Genomic DNA, 18,986 nt, shown 5'->3' with positions numbered 1-18,986 from the left:
TGTTCCTGATTTCAACTCTATTGATATTTAGAATGTTATATCATTTGAGAAATTTTTGGTTTATAAATATGCTATATAAATTCACAATATAAGTATTTTTTGTTTTCCAATTTTTTTACATTATAATAAAAGCAGGTATAAGTACATTGTTTTAATACATGTAAAGCTAATATGTTCTAATTAGTGGTAATAATACCTCCCTAGTTGAGAAATGATCGTGATTAGAGAGGGAGTACTATCACAAGTTGATATTAGATTATATATTTAGTAGTTGCTACAATTAACATGCATATAGAATTATATACTCATGCACTATTTTTAGAAAAAAAGAACTTAAGAATTGTTCCTTGATAATTTCTAATACTGGATATTTGTTTGGTAATTTGATTGTTCTTCAAAAATTATTTGTAAATTGAATTTAAAAAATATATTAGCAACATAAATTTGATAAAAGTGTATTTAATTTTTTTTTAAATACTATATGTAAGTGACATTTCAATGTAACGTATTATTAACAAATATTTTATATGTATTAATAATGCATACAAATAATAAAAATCAATAAAAAATATTCATTATTATATTAATCACTAATATCCCCACAGTTTGAGTCCATCCGGCAGCTATAGCTCTGCCGCTGTTGTCAAAATAAGATTGATAGTAATCGTCCACCAGTTAAAAAGGTATTAGTAGGTATACGGAAGCCTTGGCGAACGGGGTGGCCTGGTCGGGCGCTTCCTACGTATAGCAGGTACATAGTACGCGGCTACTGCAATTACTTGTCTCGTGCAGATAAGCAACAAAAAATGTGCACATTTTATATTCTGTTGGAAGGGGTAGAAACCCAAATATGTTTGGCGTTTATATTCGCCTTAAGCCAAAAGGCAATACTTTATGTGCAAATAAACCTATATGCGTACTAATCACACATAATTTTCTAGACTTTTCGTTCAATGAAATTTGTCCAAATGCATTTCGTAAGTCTATCTTAGCAAAATATTTTGCACCATTCAGAGATGAAATTAAATCGTCAATACGAGGTAGTGGGTATTTCAACTTCGCTAACATAGGATTCAATGTTGTTTTGAAATCAGTACAAATCCTAATTGAAGCGTCTTTCTTTTTTACAACAACAATCGGGCTTGCAATATCGCTTATTTCTACCTTTTCAATAATGTCTTCATGCAACATTCTCTGTAACTCTATCTCTACTTTCTCACGTAAACTAAAAGGTAATGGCCTCGGATTTACAAACTTTGGCCTAAAGTCCGAATTAACTTCAATGTTTGCCTCATAATTTTTAAGCCTACCCGATTTTTCTGAAAAAACATGAGCATATTTCTTCTTTAAACTTTCACGAAAAACAAGATGATTATCACAATTAATCTCACTGAATTTTACAGAATTTATTCCACTTAATCCGATACCGAAAATCTCTACCAACTATTGTAGAATTACCATTTTTAATTATTACGAACTGTATTTTCGCACTTTTACCTAAAAATGACACCTCTAAATTCACTTTACCTAAAACATTTAACTGCGTTCCGTCATACCCTGACAAATGAACATTATACTTTTCTAAATCGTAAGAAACAAAATATCTTAAATACACTTCATATGGTATCGCGTTTATCGCAGCTCCCGTATCTACCAACGCCGGCAATATTATGTTACCAATTAACAAATCTATATATGTGGGTTCCGGCCCCACATTATTATTAACCACGAACACCGAATTCAACCGTTTATTTTTAGTACCTACATAATTTTTATTGTATTTACACAAATTACTAGGATGACCCGATTTGTTACAATGATTACACAAAATTTTTTTCCAGCAATCTCTTTGCAAATGATTTTTTTTTCCACACAAAAAACAAGTTTTTAACGTACCATTAACCGGTGATTTACTCCGCATTGAATTTTTATTCCTGGAAGGACTATCTTTCCTGGATTTATGGAAATACTCGCTTTCCTTATGAACAACATTTAAATTCGGATTTAATTTTTTAAAAGCCACAACATGTTCCCACGTCGCCGCTAGATTAATGCAATCCGTAAAAGAAGTATTGATTGCCTCTACGAATAGCTTGTGTTTCAATTTTTCATTAAAAATCCCAATAACGAATATGTCCTTTAAACATGGTTCCAATCTCAGCTCAAAATTACAAGATAAACTTAACCCTCTCAATCTAGCCGCGTAATCTTTAACGGATTCGCTAGGAAACTGTTTACATTTATAAAATAATTCACGAGACTCAAAAATATTTTTAACTGGTTTGCAATGTGAATCAAATAATTTACATAAATCTTCAAAAGAACAAACAGAAACCTTTTTTGGAAAACATAAATCACATAATAGAGAGAAAGTTTCTTCCGTGAGGCAACTCAGCAAAAATGCTCTTTTGCGTTCTGGTGACAACAACTTATCATCATTTAAAATGAGGGCCTGATCCAATCGTTCCCTGAACAATGACCAGTCTCCCGTTCTGTAACAGAACGTCCCCAAATTCTTACAAATCGCCTCCATTGGGAGAAGAACTGAAACAAGTTGAATAAAATATACGTATCTCAGCCCTTCCAGAGGTTATGCTCCGAGCCCCTGCCCTGAGCTTGTGAATCACCAACGTCTCAGCACCCTTTTCTGGCTCCGTCTCCCTTCAGCTGCGGACACGATCACCTTCCAAGGTCTTCCTTCCCGCTGTAGCGACAGAACCCCGGTCCCGGATTCCGGCCAATTCACCCTTGATGCCGATCTTGATCCTGGATCTTCTGCGTACCCCGTGTAACGGTGTACTCTCGACAAAATGTTGCAATGTCGGCTCCCACACACGTGTAAAATTGCGTTTTTACCGCGCAATTTGCCCGGCCCGATCTGCGTGCTCGCCTCGGCTGCGTGTGAATTCTCCAATTTGATAGCCTTTTATTATTCTTCTTCTTCCTTCAAAATTTAGCGATCCAACGCCCAAAAGCGCCAGACTATACTGTGATCACCAAAAATTCGAATAATCTTCTTGAATCATCTGATTCTCCGTAAACTTTTAATAATTTACGAACTACCGTGCTGCGCCACTGTAACGTATGTTAACTCTACATACTCAATAATAACAATGCTTGTATTATAATATTTATTAGAAAGAAGACTATCACGGTTCTGGACTGAGAGGCTCATTCCCGCTCATACGATCTCTTATATACGTCTCGTACTCGCTGTCTCGCTCTCATGCTGTCCCCCTTACACACATACACCACACTTATGAATATATTGTTTTATGGTTATATGCAATTTTTTTTCAGGTCTTAAAATACTTCACACAGGATATAAAGCATCACAAATAAATAATTTCGAAATTTTAGAAATAAGAGAACATGTTTATAAAAGTAGATATAATTAACGAGAATTTTTTTTTATAAACTCTCTTTTAAATATTTTTCCACTTAACTGGTCTTTCATATTGTAATTCCTAATTCTTATACACCCAGCCTACTCTTACCCCTCCCCCCTCCTTCCATTTCTTTTTTCCAATTGTAATCTATATTTAATTTTTGACTTCGGTGTATACTTCGTTCATGAAACATGTATTGGTTGAATATAATAAAGTGATGTTAAAAAAGTTATTTGTTTTTTAATAAAATAAAGTTTAATCGGATAACATTATTTTATCTATTTCCATTGTATATCAATGCATACGTACATAATAAAATGTAAACATTATATTTATTTATTAATTGGACAATTTGCATAGCGCCGCTTTTGTGAGATATCACCTCAGGGGCGCTATATTGTAATAATCTACCTTTATATATAGATTTTTACTCTCCTGATGAAGGTGTATATATAATCTAACTTTAAACTTTATTAGATACAGTAACAGTTTTAGGTAAAGAATTACCACCAGTTGGAGTAAAATTCACACCTTTTAATTAAACCGACTGCTAATCTCATGGCACAATTACCCTCCTTTTATCCATAAACACGGGTACATTTAATCACTATGTAATAATCTATTATTTCAGTCAACTTTGTTATAACTATCTTTAATTGTTGTGACAAACTATACGATATTGATTCAACTTATAGACATTGACGGTTGTAACACATATTTAAGCACTGCAAGTCTCCTATGAGCAAATTATATTAGGTACCATAACAGTTAATATCAGTTGTAGACATGTAGTCAATAATAGTGTTTCATTTGAAATAATCCATCACAAATACGTAAAATTTCATTTATTCAAACAACTGTCATTCTTATTATGCCTAAATTGAGCATGTTATTATTCATTAACTCCTTCCTGTTCCGTGTTTTAACAATATATACTCACCCTCTCTCTGTGAATGACCTAATATCTATCTTTTAAATGTAACTGTTGTTAGTATCACTTAAACTGGGCGCAGCCCGTGCCGCCCGCAGGGCCTAGCAGCAAAAACCCGCGGAGCGGGTTTTTAACTGCTAGTTCTAATAATTGTATCTGAACGGATTTCTCGATGCTATTGACTCTTTAAAAATATTCATTTAACACATTTTTCATTCCAGGGGGATATTGATGCATAATATATAAATTGAAGAAAATTAATGTGACAATGTGAAATATTAGCCTTGTATACACATTGTACATGTACTGATTTAACACGTACATATTCTGTTAGACACCAATGTCTGTATAAACAAGTTTGTTCAAGTACCTACGTAAAATGTTAATTAGTAGGTACCTTGAGAAGATGCTTTTAAAAAAAGTTTTACAAAAAAAAAGCAATTTTAAATTTTGATCAAAAAGCCGGCGCGACTCCTAAGACTATTATTTCAAAACCTCTCTCTTATAATTCCTATATTCTGTATTCAATTATCGCACTATTAATAGTGGTTCTTTCTTCCAGTACAAGACAATGTTGAGAGAATGTAAGTTTAAGCCGCTCCCTGAGAGATTTTCTTAATTTAAAATTATCATCGTTAACTACTATACTCATTAAAAAATGTGTATTTATTATTTTTGTTTACAAATTAAAAATTATAATTTTCATATTATGAAAATTTATTTTGAAATAATAATCTTCAAAAACCCGATATTTTTTGCATTACTGTGTACATAAAATGCCTACATACTTAAGTACATAAAATACCTACATACTTAGGTACACGAAATACATACATACTTAGTACATGAAATGATATTCTTATTATAACAGCAGATTAAAAATAAAGGGCACCTGAAAAAAGCATGTTCGATCATCTGGTTTTGTTTACATTGGCATAGGTGAGTCATGACATATTCGTAATTGATTGTACAGTGGGTTGCCATATTAATAGGGACAGTTCCAATATTTCCTGATTTTAATGTTTACGTTGTCTCTACTTCTAAATAACTTAAATATGATGGCCATTCCTTCATTATTTTTGTTGCTGGTATCACCACTGACACTTTTAGAAAGTGGCAACACTCGAAAAGTGCCACATACCTCTAAAATTTAAGGTTTTTTCCAAATGGCCAGCATTTTTGTGAAAATGCGTGATTGAAGTTCTGGTAAATAAATATACATAATAATTATATTTACGAGTTTTAACAGTTTAGCTGTACAAAAATGTAAGTAATTATTAATTTTTTTTTTTTTTTAATTTTCTTTATTCATAAAAATATATTAGGATACAGGTTTTTTACATGCTTTTCGACTACCACACTAGACACATGTCCGTATTATGGTAGTCGAAATTTGTGTATAATTATATACATGTAATACATGATTCATTCAGTAGTAAAATAGGTGTAGGTTAAATAGGTTTAACTGAAAATAAGAAAGCGATGAAAATAAAAGATAAATTAAATAATTATTTTAAAAAGAAATTTTAAACAGAATTGAAATGAAAAAAAAAAGAATAATAAAGCAAATGAACTTATTTATGATGTCAGGTATTCCTTAAAATAGTTCTTTCCCTTCATAAATAACCAATACTGAATATATAATATTATGTACATGATCAAATACAGGAAAGGAATTGGAGTAGGTGAATCTTGTAAACATAAAGATAAAAATAAAAATAAGGTAGGGTACAAATAAAAATAATAGATAATGCTAGGGATAATAGAAAATAAAAATAATCGCATCAGCGTAATATAAAGTTTTTGTTGAAAGTTAAATTAGAGATAAAATTATCTATGAATTTTGTAATTTTTTTTTCCATATCTAATTTCAGTGAATAGTTTTTCCATATTGAGTCCAATGTTCGGTTTTTTCAGTATGGCTAGGTCTTCAGACACGTCCCCAAGAAAATATCCGAAAGTGAAGACACTTTTGTTAAACAATCAACATTCCCAAACGGAAATAGCAGCCATTACAGGTACTTTAAAGTCTATGGTTAACAGGATAAATTAGAAAATCAATCAAAACCTGCCCCCTGAATTGGATCACAATGGGAAATGTGGCAGAAAACGAATCACTACACCTCGTACTGACCGCAAAATCAAAGACTTCTGTCTCCAAAACCGCAAAAAAAGTGTGGCTCGTCTGACCTTGATGATCAACGAAAAATATATCGAAGTCTCCGAAAGGAGAGTCCAGAGGGGATTGGCTGAGGAGAACCTCATGGGACATCGGCCAGCTAAAAAACCTCGCCTCACAGTGGATATGAGGAAAAAAGTACTGGAATGAGCCAACGCACACCAAAATATGTCTATAGAGAACTGTAATATGGTAATTAACATTTTTGTGGTTTTCAAACTTTAAAAAAATTCATTTAGTTTGATTATGGCCCTTTTTTTAGGTGTGCTTCTCTGACGAGTACATATTCCAAATTTTGTTGGAAAATTCATCGTTCGTCCGACGACGCCCAGGAGAGAAATTTCATCTGAACTGCCTTGTAGAGACGATCAAATACCCTACCAGTATCATGGTGTGGTCAGTCATCTCTTCCAAAGGGATGGGGCGCCTCCAGATCGTGCAAGGAACTATGAGGCAGGATCAGTACAGACAAATACTGGAAAATCGATTACTGCCTCAAGTCGGAGAATGGTTCCCTGGTGGCCAGGAATACGCCTCTATGCACAACTCCGCACCTTGTCATAAAGTCAGGACTGTCACTGCATTCCTGGCTGAAAAAAATGTGCAGGTTTTACCTTTGCCGGGGAATTCCCCTAAAATGAACCCTATTGAAAACCTATAGGATCTCACCAAGAGGGAGATTGCCAAGGAGGTGATAATAACGAAGCAGCAGCTCATTGAAACCCTCATCCGGGTGTGACATCATTCTCCTAACCTAAAGATTACTGCAAAAATGTGCATTGAGAGTATACTACGGCGTGTACAAGCTGTTATTGCGGCTAAAGGCGAAATTACGAAATGTTAACTTTTTGTTCGATAATGTTTAAAAATAATAAAAAATAAAAAAATAATCGCAGATTAAGGACAAATACGGTATTCAAATTTTCAAAATTCAATATCCTTAATAAATAATAATAACCGCACCTAAAATCATAAACATCATAAAATCATAAACTGTGTTTTAGGAACACAAAGTGTGAAAAACACATTTTCCTTAGGAGTCCCTATTAATATGGCAACCCACTGTACTTGCGTATTATTATTAACAAGGACTAACACTGATTGACCGGATAAAGGTAAATACAAATCAACACGGAACATCACACACTTCTGTTCTCCCGAAGAGATTTCAAATTCTCTAACAAAATGTTTAAACAGGTAATTTTTTGATTTATTAAAAATCTAGGTGATCAAATATTTTCTGTCATAATTCTTAGAAATTATTTTATTACTTGACTGGTTTTACGATAACATTTTAAGAATTCATGTATTTCTTTATTTTCCTTAGTTCTTCTTTGCTACCCTGTGCGCCATGGCCTACGCCGAACCCTCCGCCGTAGTGCCTGGATATACCGCACCCCCTGGCCTACATCAAATGGATATAAAAATATATTTTGTTTAAATACAATTAAAAATACACATCTTTCAATCATTCCTTACGGGGAAACATATTCCCTAATGTTTATTTTGTTTATTAAGCAACTTTCTTTACAGGAAATTGCATTATGTGCTTTAGTCTCTTGTTGACTTCAAAATCAGTAGTGCTTGTTCCATTTTCTTTATTTTGTTGCTTTTTCCAATAAACAAAATATCTATCTATATTCAGTGCAAGCACAGAGGTGACCCAATCACTCGGTTTGTAGATGGGGTTGATGAAAACTTATTTATTTTATTTTTTTAATAAAATTTGACCAAAAATATAAATTTTTTTATCTACTATTACTACATAAATGATTTTCAAGATTATTTAATTCGATAAAAAATCTTCATTAGAAAAGAATTCATTCTTATTTGATGAAAATTATAATGCTTTGAAATCTGAGGTGTTTGAGAATGTGTTACTAATTTATTTTCATTATTTGTGCTATGACCATTATCGTTGAGTTAAGGAATCTCAATAACTTTATTAAGATTCACGTCATACATCAACTAGCCTTGAACCTTTTAATACGCGAGTTGAATTCATTGACTAATTTAACAAACGTTACTGAAACATTCCACACAGAGCTCAAGCTTCTATGTATCTCTTATATTTTGGTTAAAATTAAAATATGTACTTTTTTTAATGAATATATAGTTTGCTTTATCTTTTAAAGTTCCTACTTACACCTAAAAAGTAATTATAAAAATACTTAATTATTATTTTTTAAATATTACATAATAAACATTTGGGTAAAAAAATAAGGAATCAGTAAAAAAAGTTTATTTTTATATAACTGGGAACCTACTCATACACATTCAAAAAATATAATGTATACTTTTATGATTATTTCACTTTTACACAGATGTAGGTATCTAGATGTATCACTTCGTGAAATTTTATCACTCTAACATTACAAATAAAGCAGTAAATATGCTAAAAATCTGAATTAGCCATTTTGTAGACACCTGCGTGGAGAATAAGAATGATAATTTTAAAAAAAACTTTACTCAAACATTCTAGTTCAAATGCCAGAAACAAAAAAACAATGATTTCGATGACTAAAAAAGATTTTTAAGCCGTGGCGGTGGAATAATCTTATCTGGTGTAAATTAAATGCAAAGTCGGCAATTCTTTTATTTCACGAGATATTTTAGAAAAATTAAAACTATTTTATAATTCATTGTTATTTACATACTCGGAGATGTGAACGGCATCTGATAGTCCGACATCTGGACTTAAACACGTATACTTACACGTATAAACTAACTAGAATCTTTATTTTCTCGTTCAATTGAGCCGTCTATCAATTGAGTCGAATCCTTAACAAAAACGTTACCAAAATTTTGAATCAGAATGTACAAAAAATATTCATTTCAACAGTTTCATGAAATCTTTTTTAAATCCCGTAGATACGTTTTTAGGATGTCCCGGTTACAACTAATATACTAAGTAAAAAAATTTCAAAAAAAATGCGTTCCCATAAATTTAAATCTATTGTAAAGTTTTCAGCTTATCATTCTTACATTGTGTTACAAGTTTGTGTTTTATTGTTCCCATGGAACTAAAAAAAGTAAGTATGTTTTAAAAAGAAACAATCGAACATTTAGTAAATATACCATTTCAATTTTACCTTGAGTTTATCGCGTCATAATAAATATGACATTACCTAATCCATAATTCACGTCCAGTTACGAATTACATCCCATGGAATTTGTGGAAAGACTAGGAGCCTTAAATTTTACTATAATTTTACAATAGGCAAATGAATATTCATCATTTGTGAAAAATTTAAAACACGTTTATTATATAAGGGAGTAAGTGGTTATGTAACCATTATTAACGTACCGATTTTTTGCAAAACATGTGGTATCATCTGATTGTGATTATTTATGAGAAAAAAAATGTAGTATTATAGAAGTACTTTCTTATGTCAAGCAGTAATATACAAACATTGTTACTTTTGTGATTTTATTTAATTAATAATATTTAACCACGTTGAAAGAAGTTTAGATTATATTCCTATCGAAAAATAAATTGCTACATTTCAAGCATTCTAAATTATTACCTTCCACTATTATACAAAGTGCAAGTTCCTACGTTTTTTATAAGTTAACCTCTCGGGAAATTTTGAGGTTTGTTTATTAGCATAATGGTGTACCCTAAGATTTTAAGGTTTTTTGTAATTTATTTTTAATATTTCAAAGTTTATTCTTGTTTGTTCCAGAAGTGTTAAGAGGATGTTTCGGATGGCAGAAGAAGTCAGGGACATCCGAGGAGGACTTAACGCGATATTTCTGCACTAGAATGCATTAGTACCATTTATCAAAGACCTTGGTGTTATTTTTGACAGAAAACTTACCTTTGATCGTCACTGTGAAACAATTTCCAATAAGGCCATGCAAATTCTAGGTTTTGTAATGCGTAACACAAGGACTTTTCAAAACATTGAGTCAATTAAATTACTCTACTGCTCTCTTGTGAGATCGCACCTAGAATATGCATCTCCTGTATGGTCTCCGATTTATACCTGTAACTTACACCGCTTGGAGAAAGTACAAAGAAAATTTCTTCGATACGTTCAATTCAAATTGAGACAGCCTGTAATTGATATCTGCTATAATACATTAATGTCTGGTCTAAATCTACCACTTCTTTCTACCCGGCGAACTATTAATGACATTCTTATACTTTTTAAATTACTGAACAATCTCATAGACTGCCCTCAAATGTTAAGTGTTATAAATTTTCGTGTCCCTGTTAAATCAACTCGACTCCACCATCTTTTCCACAGTGACAATCATAGCACTAACTATTTGTATCATTCACCGTTGGCGCGTTTTCACCGCACTGCCAACACGTATACAGACCTTTTTGATATTTTCAAAACCTCACCGTCTTGCATCAAGGCAAAAATACTTGGTTATGAATGTAATTGATATGTTTGTGAAATGTTAAATGTCTGTTTGTACTGCATCATACTGACTGTTGTGTTCTTCTTTATGTGTAACATATATATGGTGTTCTATACATATACATTCCACATATATACATATATGTGAAATGTATATGTATAGCATCAATAAAAACTGCTTGTGGATGTATTATTTTAATGAAAAATGCTATTTCTAATTGTCAAGTCTCTGACAGCCCTGAACTGTGTACTTATAATCCCATGTTTCACATTACTGTAAAAGCCTTTTATGGCGTTTAATAAATAAATAAATAAATAAATGAGATGTGGAGTCGAATTAACTCGAAATAAAATAGATTTTTTATACAGTAACAACGTATATTTCATGATACTACATGAAATGAATCGAGAAAAAGTTGGGGACTCCACAGGAAGACATGATACGATTAAAGGAATCAAATACTTGTGCGTAGTAAAATGTGACATGTTAGATGAAGTCGGTGTCGCCCAAGAGAGACATGGTACGATTAATTGAAACAAATACTTTAAGAGGATAATTTTTCGATTCTTATAATTATATTACTACGAGTTACCCAGTTTTCAGGCACGAGAATTCACATCTTCAAAACGTCACTCCAACCCATTCATAATACCAAGCAACGCTGGGTACACGTAAGCTAGTAAAAACAAAAGTAAATGAAACTTCGTGATTGCTATAATAATACATTTTTTTAATATTTAAAAGATATGTTATATTGCAATGTTAAAAAGCTATCCTGGAAATATTTACATTTTAATGACACCCAGATCATTAATGAACGATATGTGTGACCGGATGTTAGGATAGTGCAAATATCTTGTTGTATTTGGAATTAGGATCCTTGATTCCTGCGAATAGTCATTTAGTATGTCCGTGTTCAATAATACGCAGGGTAGGCACTGTAGGCGGCGTAGGGAGCGGTGTAGGCAGAAGAGTAGGTCAAGGGGGCGCTGTAGGCGTAAGGGCTGTAGGCGCTGTAGGGGGATGCGTATGCCACAGGGGCGGCGGCGTAGGCCAGGGGGGCGGTGTAGCCAGCCAATACGGCGGAGGGCTTGGCGTAGGCCATGGCGCATAAGGCAGCGAAGAAGAACTAATGAAAACAAAACGAAATAGTGTAAAAAACCAAGTAATTTAATATTATAATATATTTTCTAATATGATGACTTTTTAAATTTGAAATAGCTGACAATTAGAAATATTATGTTGACATTTGATTTTTTTAATATTTCTATAAATTCTTATGATAAACCTACCAGTTTAAACATTTTGTATGAGGAGTTAGATCTCTTCAAAGGAACAGAATTGAGTGATGTTCTCTGTTGATGCGTCCTAGTTTTTATACGCTCGGTCAATGGAACATTTGTCCTTGTTGCATTTAGATAGACGATGTGTTTGTGCACAAACGTATTAAAGTACGAATACATTAAGGCCCACAAGTGCCAATTGTAAACAAAACCAGCTGATTCCGAAGCCTTCGTAAAAATGCCAGTAATTAACAACAGTTCAAGATGTACAAATTAATGATTAAAATTGATTAGCTCCTTTTTAAGTATAATGATTTAACATCTACTAAAAAACTAATGAAGTTCACAACGTTAAAGTCACGAGAATCACCTGATTAAGTATTTAGTTATCTTAATTATATTAAATATATTAAAAATCAACACCCAGTCTGTAAAATTGAAACGTTTCTTGAAATGTTTTCAGCCGTGTTTTTCTGACAAGATCTTAATAGCCAGAATGTTCCCCACCTTCCTCTTTCTCATCTCCTTCACATTCAGTCTAATACGATACCTCAATTGGAGATGCCATACTCTCACTGGCTCTAGATGGATGAGAACAGTTGGGACTCGGTTTCACATAAAAAATAACAACTCAAGTAATATCCAAACTGAATATATTTTAAAATACAAAACACATTAATATAGTGATTTATTTTGGGGTATTATGCCGTGTTGCGCTACCTCATTCTTAAGCCAACGTTTCGGACAGCATTACATCTATTACTATTAGATTATGAAAATTAGATAATGTTAATTAAGTGTTAATCTCAAGTGACCTACCAGGTAAGTATTGTACTGTATATTATCTCTATAAATAGTTAAGTAATAACATAGATCACTGTAGAAATGCATTTTAAGTTTGTACAGCGCCCTTGAGGTGATTTTGCACAAAAACGGCGCTATACAAGTCATCCAATTATTATAATTATTACTGCATTATACCTTTACAACACATCTGCTCTGATGATGGACACTGGCCGTGAAAATCTGAAATCATATCTAAATCCAAAAAAGTTCTAAATGATATTCCCAAAATACAGCTTTAGGAATTTATCAAATGGATTGACAAAGAAATAGTTGGTAGGTAATCTTCAACTTATTACTGATCTACCGGGCAAAATTATGTCTGTGACATTTTCTACTAATGACAGAAACATGCAATAGTGTGATTGCCTGTTTCAATGTTGACAAATTGCTATTTATTTTCCATAACTCGAATAACTGGTTATTTGATTTAAACTAACGCATTGAAACTAATTGACTTTTTAATCCCGCAGCTTTGATATATTTTTCAAATTTAATACCAGATGATTGCTCAATAAATATCATTTCATTCCACGCACAAACTTATTCAATGAGTTAGCTGTGATCATTTTTCTTGAGTAATGTTCCAAATTTCAAACAAAGATGCGTGACATAACCTGACTTTGAACCTTTTAATACGCGGATTGAATTAATTAATTCAGTACAGTTTTTTAATCGATAAAGGTGACGAATTACGTTTTGTAGAATGATCGCTGCCATCAAAATATGAAAGCCATTGCATTTTCGGTGATGAGTCTAGAATTATATGACGAATTATTAATTGATAGATTCTGATATATTTATCAGAAAACCACAGTTTTTGAAGTCCAACTAGCTACAATACAGTACTTTTGTATATTTGCAACAACAATATATAATACGTAAAATATTATTTTATTGAAGAAGAAGATAATACTTATAAATCTAAACCAAACATGAATAAGAAACTCACACAAATAAAATGGTAACGGTCTCAACTGGGAATCGAACCCAGGATATCTGTCATACCGGAACAATGCTTCTATTCACTTCACCATTGGGACCTGACTATTTTACGTAATGTTTGTGTATTTTTATCATATTTTTTTTAGTTTTTAAAAACAATTTTTTTTTATATTCAATAATAAAATTATTCAGTTTACATATAAAAGAAAAAGTAAAAATTTTAATGCAGTTCTACAAATTAAACTTGTAAAAAAAATTGTTATCTTCGTGGCTTTAAGGGTGGTGATTAAAGAATTAGACCATCGTACTCTTAGGTCGGCAAATAATTTATTTTTAGGGAAACAACATCTTAAATCTGAACTTAACTCGATTAAACCAAAACCTCCTACATCACAAGGCCGGGAAACTCATTCAAAACAGCCTCCTAACTTGTATGGGAACAATTGATACAACAATGTAACCAACACTGTTTTGAATACATAACTTATAATGCTCACGCTCAGGATTCGCCTTTGTGGGTTTTTTTTGTTACTGTCTTATGTTTTGTATAATAATATATGTACCTGTATGTCCTGTATGTATCAAAAAATATTTGTCAATCAAAAAAAAATCAAAAATTTAAACTTCTGGAGGTGAATCTAGAAGACAATGCAAGTAAAAAAGAATAACAACTTTTATGAAATTCCAACGTTTTAAGGTAGTTTTTAGGCAAGAAAGTTGAATTAATACCAAGGAAAAATAAATATTCTTCTCTAGATATATTTTTTTTAAATAAACATTAAAATTTCGAAAAAGCTATATAACTTTTTTACTTCTACCATCATGTAAAATCATCTCCCGAAGATAGCGCATTTTACTGCCAGTCACCCTGTATTATAATACTCGTACATCACGTTGTTCATTTGATTTAAAATGCCAAACAAATAGTTACGTAAACAAGTGGTCAAGTTTCATTCATACAGCCAAAATTGACTACCGAATCAAATTACGTGATAAGAATACAATGGATCCTTTGCGCTATTGGAATACCCACTCCGATAATATATTGCACTGTTCAAGTGTGCAGTAGCGAACATAAACTTGCATAGAACGACAACCGAGGACGAATTCATGTTTTCATTGTATCTCTATAAATACTTAGGATCGCCTATCAAAGGTATCATTCAGTTTCAGTTATCTGCAACAGATTATCCACTCTTCACAAAATGTTCAAACTGGTGAGTTCAAAAAATTGTTCATCTTTTTATTGGAAAAAACCTACGTACGAGCTTTCACGATTACTTATTTACCTTTTTATTTTTTGTCATTACATTTTTTTCTGTAGACTTTTGAACATCTAACTAACAACGTCATCTGATAGTAACCTGTAAAATTTAAAAATTCCCATACTTAAACCGTATCTTAATTAAATATTGTATTAAATTTCTGACAAGGATTGACAAAACGTGTTTATTTATTAAAAATTTCAATATAATTTTTTTTTTAAAATTTTTTAATGCGAATACCTCACAAAAATTCCAACTGTTTCCAACAGTCTGCAGCCAGTGATGTATGATAATATTTATACCTAAATTAGATATGTTGTAAGACTGAAGTTAGTGGAAAGTAGAACAATAATAATGATAGTTTGATATATCCCTTACATAAACTTTTTAACAAATCCTTAGCGTCTGGCTGTTTTCCGGCTCTGTGGAAAAAGAGTTATTTAACGCCCATTCATAAAAAAGGCGACAAAAGCGATATATCTAACTACAGACCTATTTGTATTATGTCTGCTTTACCCAAACTTTTCGAGTCATTAGTATTAGATACCATTGTAAAACCTATCAACAATATTATTGTTCCTAACCAATATGGCTTTATCAGAGGTCGATCTACCTTAAGTAATTTAACTATCTACAATAATTACATATCTGAATCGCTCAGTCTGAAACAACAAGTGGATTCTATATACACCGATTTCAGTAAAGCATTTGATAAGGTTCGACATCATATTCTTATATCCAAACTCCGACTGTTAGGCATCAAAGGTAGTTTATTGACATGGATTATTAGTTACCTCAGTAATAGAGTTCTTTGTGTCAGGATTAATTTTATAGAATCCTATGTATTCGAGGCCACAAGTGGTGTCCCGCAAGGGTCCCACCTTGGCCCAATATTATTCTTAATATTCATTAATGACATTGTAAACATATTTAAAGATGTACAAGTCCTACTTTTTGCAGATGATCTAAAATTGTTTAAAAGAATACGAAATATATATGATTGCCTAATTTTACAAGCTAATTTAGATAAATTTTTTAAATGGTGCGAACAAAATATGTTATTTTTGAACATTGAGAAATGTCAAGTAATACGATTTTCCAGAACTCATTCTCATATCTTACATGAATATAATTTAAATAATGTTAAATTAACACCAGTATCACAAATTCGTGACTTGGGAGTTATATTCGAATCAAACTTAACATTCACAGCGCATATAGATGATATAACTAATAAGGCTTTAAAGATTCTTGGCTTCCTTTGTAGAACCCTAACTGATTTTAAGTCATTGGATTGCATGAAAACACTCTACATTTCACTAGTTAGAAGCCAAGTGGAATATAATTCACCTATTTGGTCTCCTTTCTATAAAGTACACTCTAACAAATTAGAACGGGTTCAACACAAATTTCTTAGGTACTTAAATTTCAAGCTTAAAATTCCAATAGAAAACATTAATTATGTAAATTTGATGAGTGGACTTAATTTAATTACGCTGTCTGACAGAAGAACCATTTCAGACCTAATTTTATTATACAGAGTCATGAACAACCTTATTGACAGCCCTGCCATCGTTGCTGCTATTAAACTCTATGTACCGACAAGAAATACTAGACAAAATACAACATTCTTTTGCGACACATATAAAACCAACTATCAGTCAAACTCACTTACCAATAGGATGCATGATTTGGGCAACAAGTTTGGTGGTATTATAGATATATTCCATGATTCCCTTTATAATCTTAAATTCAAATTAAACCAACACTTTGTGGAATCATACAAATTATTGTAATAGATATGTTATTGTAATGTTTTATATTATATTTTGTTCTTTGTTATTGTTAAATATTATGTTGTTTAAAATGTTTCTTTACGCCATATTCTTCAAAAACTACTTGTATATTTTTTTAAAATTCTTCACTTTTATAACTCTTAGTATAAATTCTAACTCGATAACTTATGTAAAACTTATTTATAATCTATGTAAAAGCCCCTATGGGCGTATAACAACAACAATAAACAATAAGGATAGTGGGAATGTATCTTACTAATCAAATCTGTTTAAATGATAAAATTGAGTCAAAAATTCAGAACGTATTGTTTTTCCTTCATTTCATTTGTTTAAGCATTTTTATTCAGTTAAGAATTTTTCCTAATAAAACACATTAATTTAACATAAAATCTGTCTTGTATTTACAAGCATCAGAAGGTTATAGTAATAAGGCCAAATGAGTCGAAGTAATAAGCGCCAGCTAGTTAGAGAATTATGAAAAAATCCATAAAATCAAAAAAGTCATTATCTATGGCTTAAGCTATTTCAAGATGTTTCAATTTTGAATGGTTGTCTATCAGTCTACTTGGGAGTAACTTCTATTGCGTGCCGCAAATATACCTACCAAAATATTAATTTCTGTAATGTGTAAATATGATGATTTTATTATAAAACTTATTTCATTTTCAGTTTTTCTTCGCTGCCCTGTGCGCCATGGCCTACGCCAAGCCATCCGCCGTAGTGGCTGGTTACACCGCCCCCCTGGCTTACGCCGCCGCCCCCGTGGCATACGCCTCCCCCTACAGCGCCTACAACCCCTACGCTTACAGCGCCCCCCTGGCCTACTCTTCCGCCTACACCGCTCCCTACGCCGCCTACAGTGCCTATCCTGCATACTACTGAACTAAATGATTTTTTCTTCTGACATCTTCCATTTTCTTTAATTTATTTTTTGCAACTTACTTCTTTCCGAACTGATTTTCTCTCCAAAATAAATTTTTATGCCGACTCTATATATATTTTTTTTATTTTCCACAGTAAAGTACTTATATTCCATACTTGCAAATATATATTGTCATGTGTTTAAATTGATGAAAAAAGAGGAATTGTCTTCGTTACTATTTTCGAACGAAGAACAGTTGGTTCCTTTTCCTGGTATATTTTATTTGTAATAGAATATGAAAACTTAAAAAAAAATATGGTAAACTAATGTTTAAGAGACAATGTTTTTTATACATAGCACAAAGGATTATATAGGTATTATTTTAAGCAATAATTATTAGCCTAAAATAACTATCTAAATTGAAAAAAATCTTCCAAAAAAAATAAACGCCGTCGACGGGAATTGAACCCGCAGACTTCCGATTGCCGATCAGGTGCTCTACCAATTGCGCTACATCGGTTTATTCAAAACCCGCCCATTTATTCCATATTTACTGTTATTTATCATTCAACAATTATTGCTTATTAGATATTTCACTGGAAAAAAACCTACTTTATTTATCTAAGAAAGGCATTAATAATGCTAAATCTCCTACTAGAAATATAGAGACATATTATATATTAAAGGGTACTATCAAACACAGCTACCATCTTGACAGGATTGACTGGACTTGGAACAAACAACCAATTTTATAGACAGACGAAATGCAAAGTGGTCGAGTTGAAACTGGACTTCGCTACGCTCAGTCAATGATGTAGATATTCGTTGCTATTTTTGATTTTCAACTCAACAAAAAAATAAATAAAACATTACCAGAATAAATGCATCAAAAACATGGTGGTGAAAACAACTAATTCAAAAGTATTGAAATTACTTTTGTATTGCATTAGATATATTGCGTAAGTATTGCCGTTACAAATAGTATCTAAAGAAACGTGGTAAAAATGTTAATTTCCTTTATCACTGTTATTGTGATAAGATAACCATAAAATGATTTTCAGAAAATACTATCAAAATTTCTCAATAATTACTAAATATTATTTCTAGTCATATTTTGCA

General features: G+C 31.9%; 1 protein-coding gene and 1 long non-coding RNA gene across 3 annotated transcripts in view; one reads left to right on the top strand and one right to left on the bottom strand.

Moving 5' to 3' along the window:
• Positions 1–11,673: 11,673 nt before the first annotated feature.
• LOC149422555 (uncharacterized) overlaps positions 11,674–18,986 on the bottom strand; it is a 32,739-nt gene continuing 25,426 nt past the window's right edge. The window contains exons 3-4 of the mRNA XM_089633587.1: positions 12,166–12,277; positions 11,674–12,002 (exon numbers count right to left, since the gene is read on the bottom strand). Coding sequence (XP_089489713.1) covers positions 11,790–12,002; positions 12,166–12,277 — 325 coding nt within the window. The 3' untranslated portion in view covers positions 11,674–11,789. The remainder of the gene's footprint in view (positions 12,003–12,165; positions 12,278–18,986) is intronic.
• On the top strand, positions 15,027–17,994 carry LOC149422559 (uncharacterized). 2 transcript variants are annotated; one of them, XR_016302401.1, is made up of 3 exons: positions 15,027–15,161; positions 17,675–17,894; positions 17,930–17,994. It is a non-coding gene; the product is annotated as an uncharacterized LOC149422559 (long non-coding RNA). The 2 variants fall into 2 exon arrangements; XR_016302400.1 differs by having other exon boundaries at positions 17,675–17,994.

This window comes from Hesperophylax consimilis, chromosome 7 (genome assembly GCF_061612785.1).
Source record: "Hesperophylax consimilis isolate HC1 chromosome 7, BYU_Hcon_1.0, whole genome shotgun sequence".
NCBI lineage: Eukaryota > Metazoa > Arthropoda > Insecta > Trichoptera > Limnephilidae > Hesperophylax > Hesperophylax consimilis.
The sequence above is the reverse complement of the archived record's forward strand: the minus strand, read 5'-3'. Positions and strand labels throughout refer to the sequence as shown.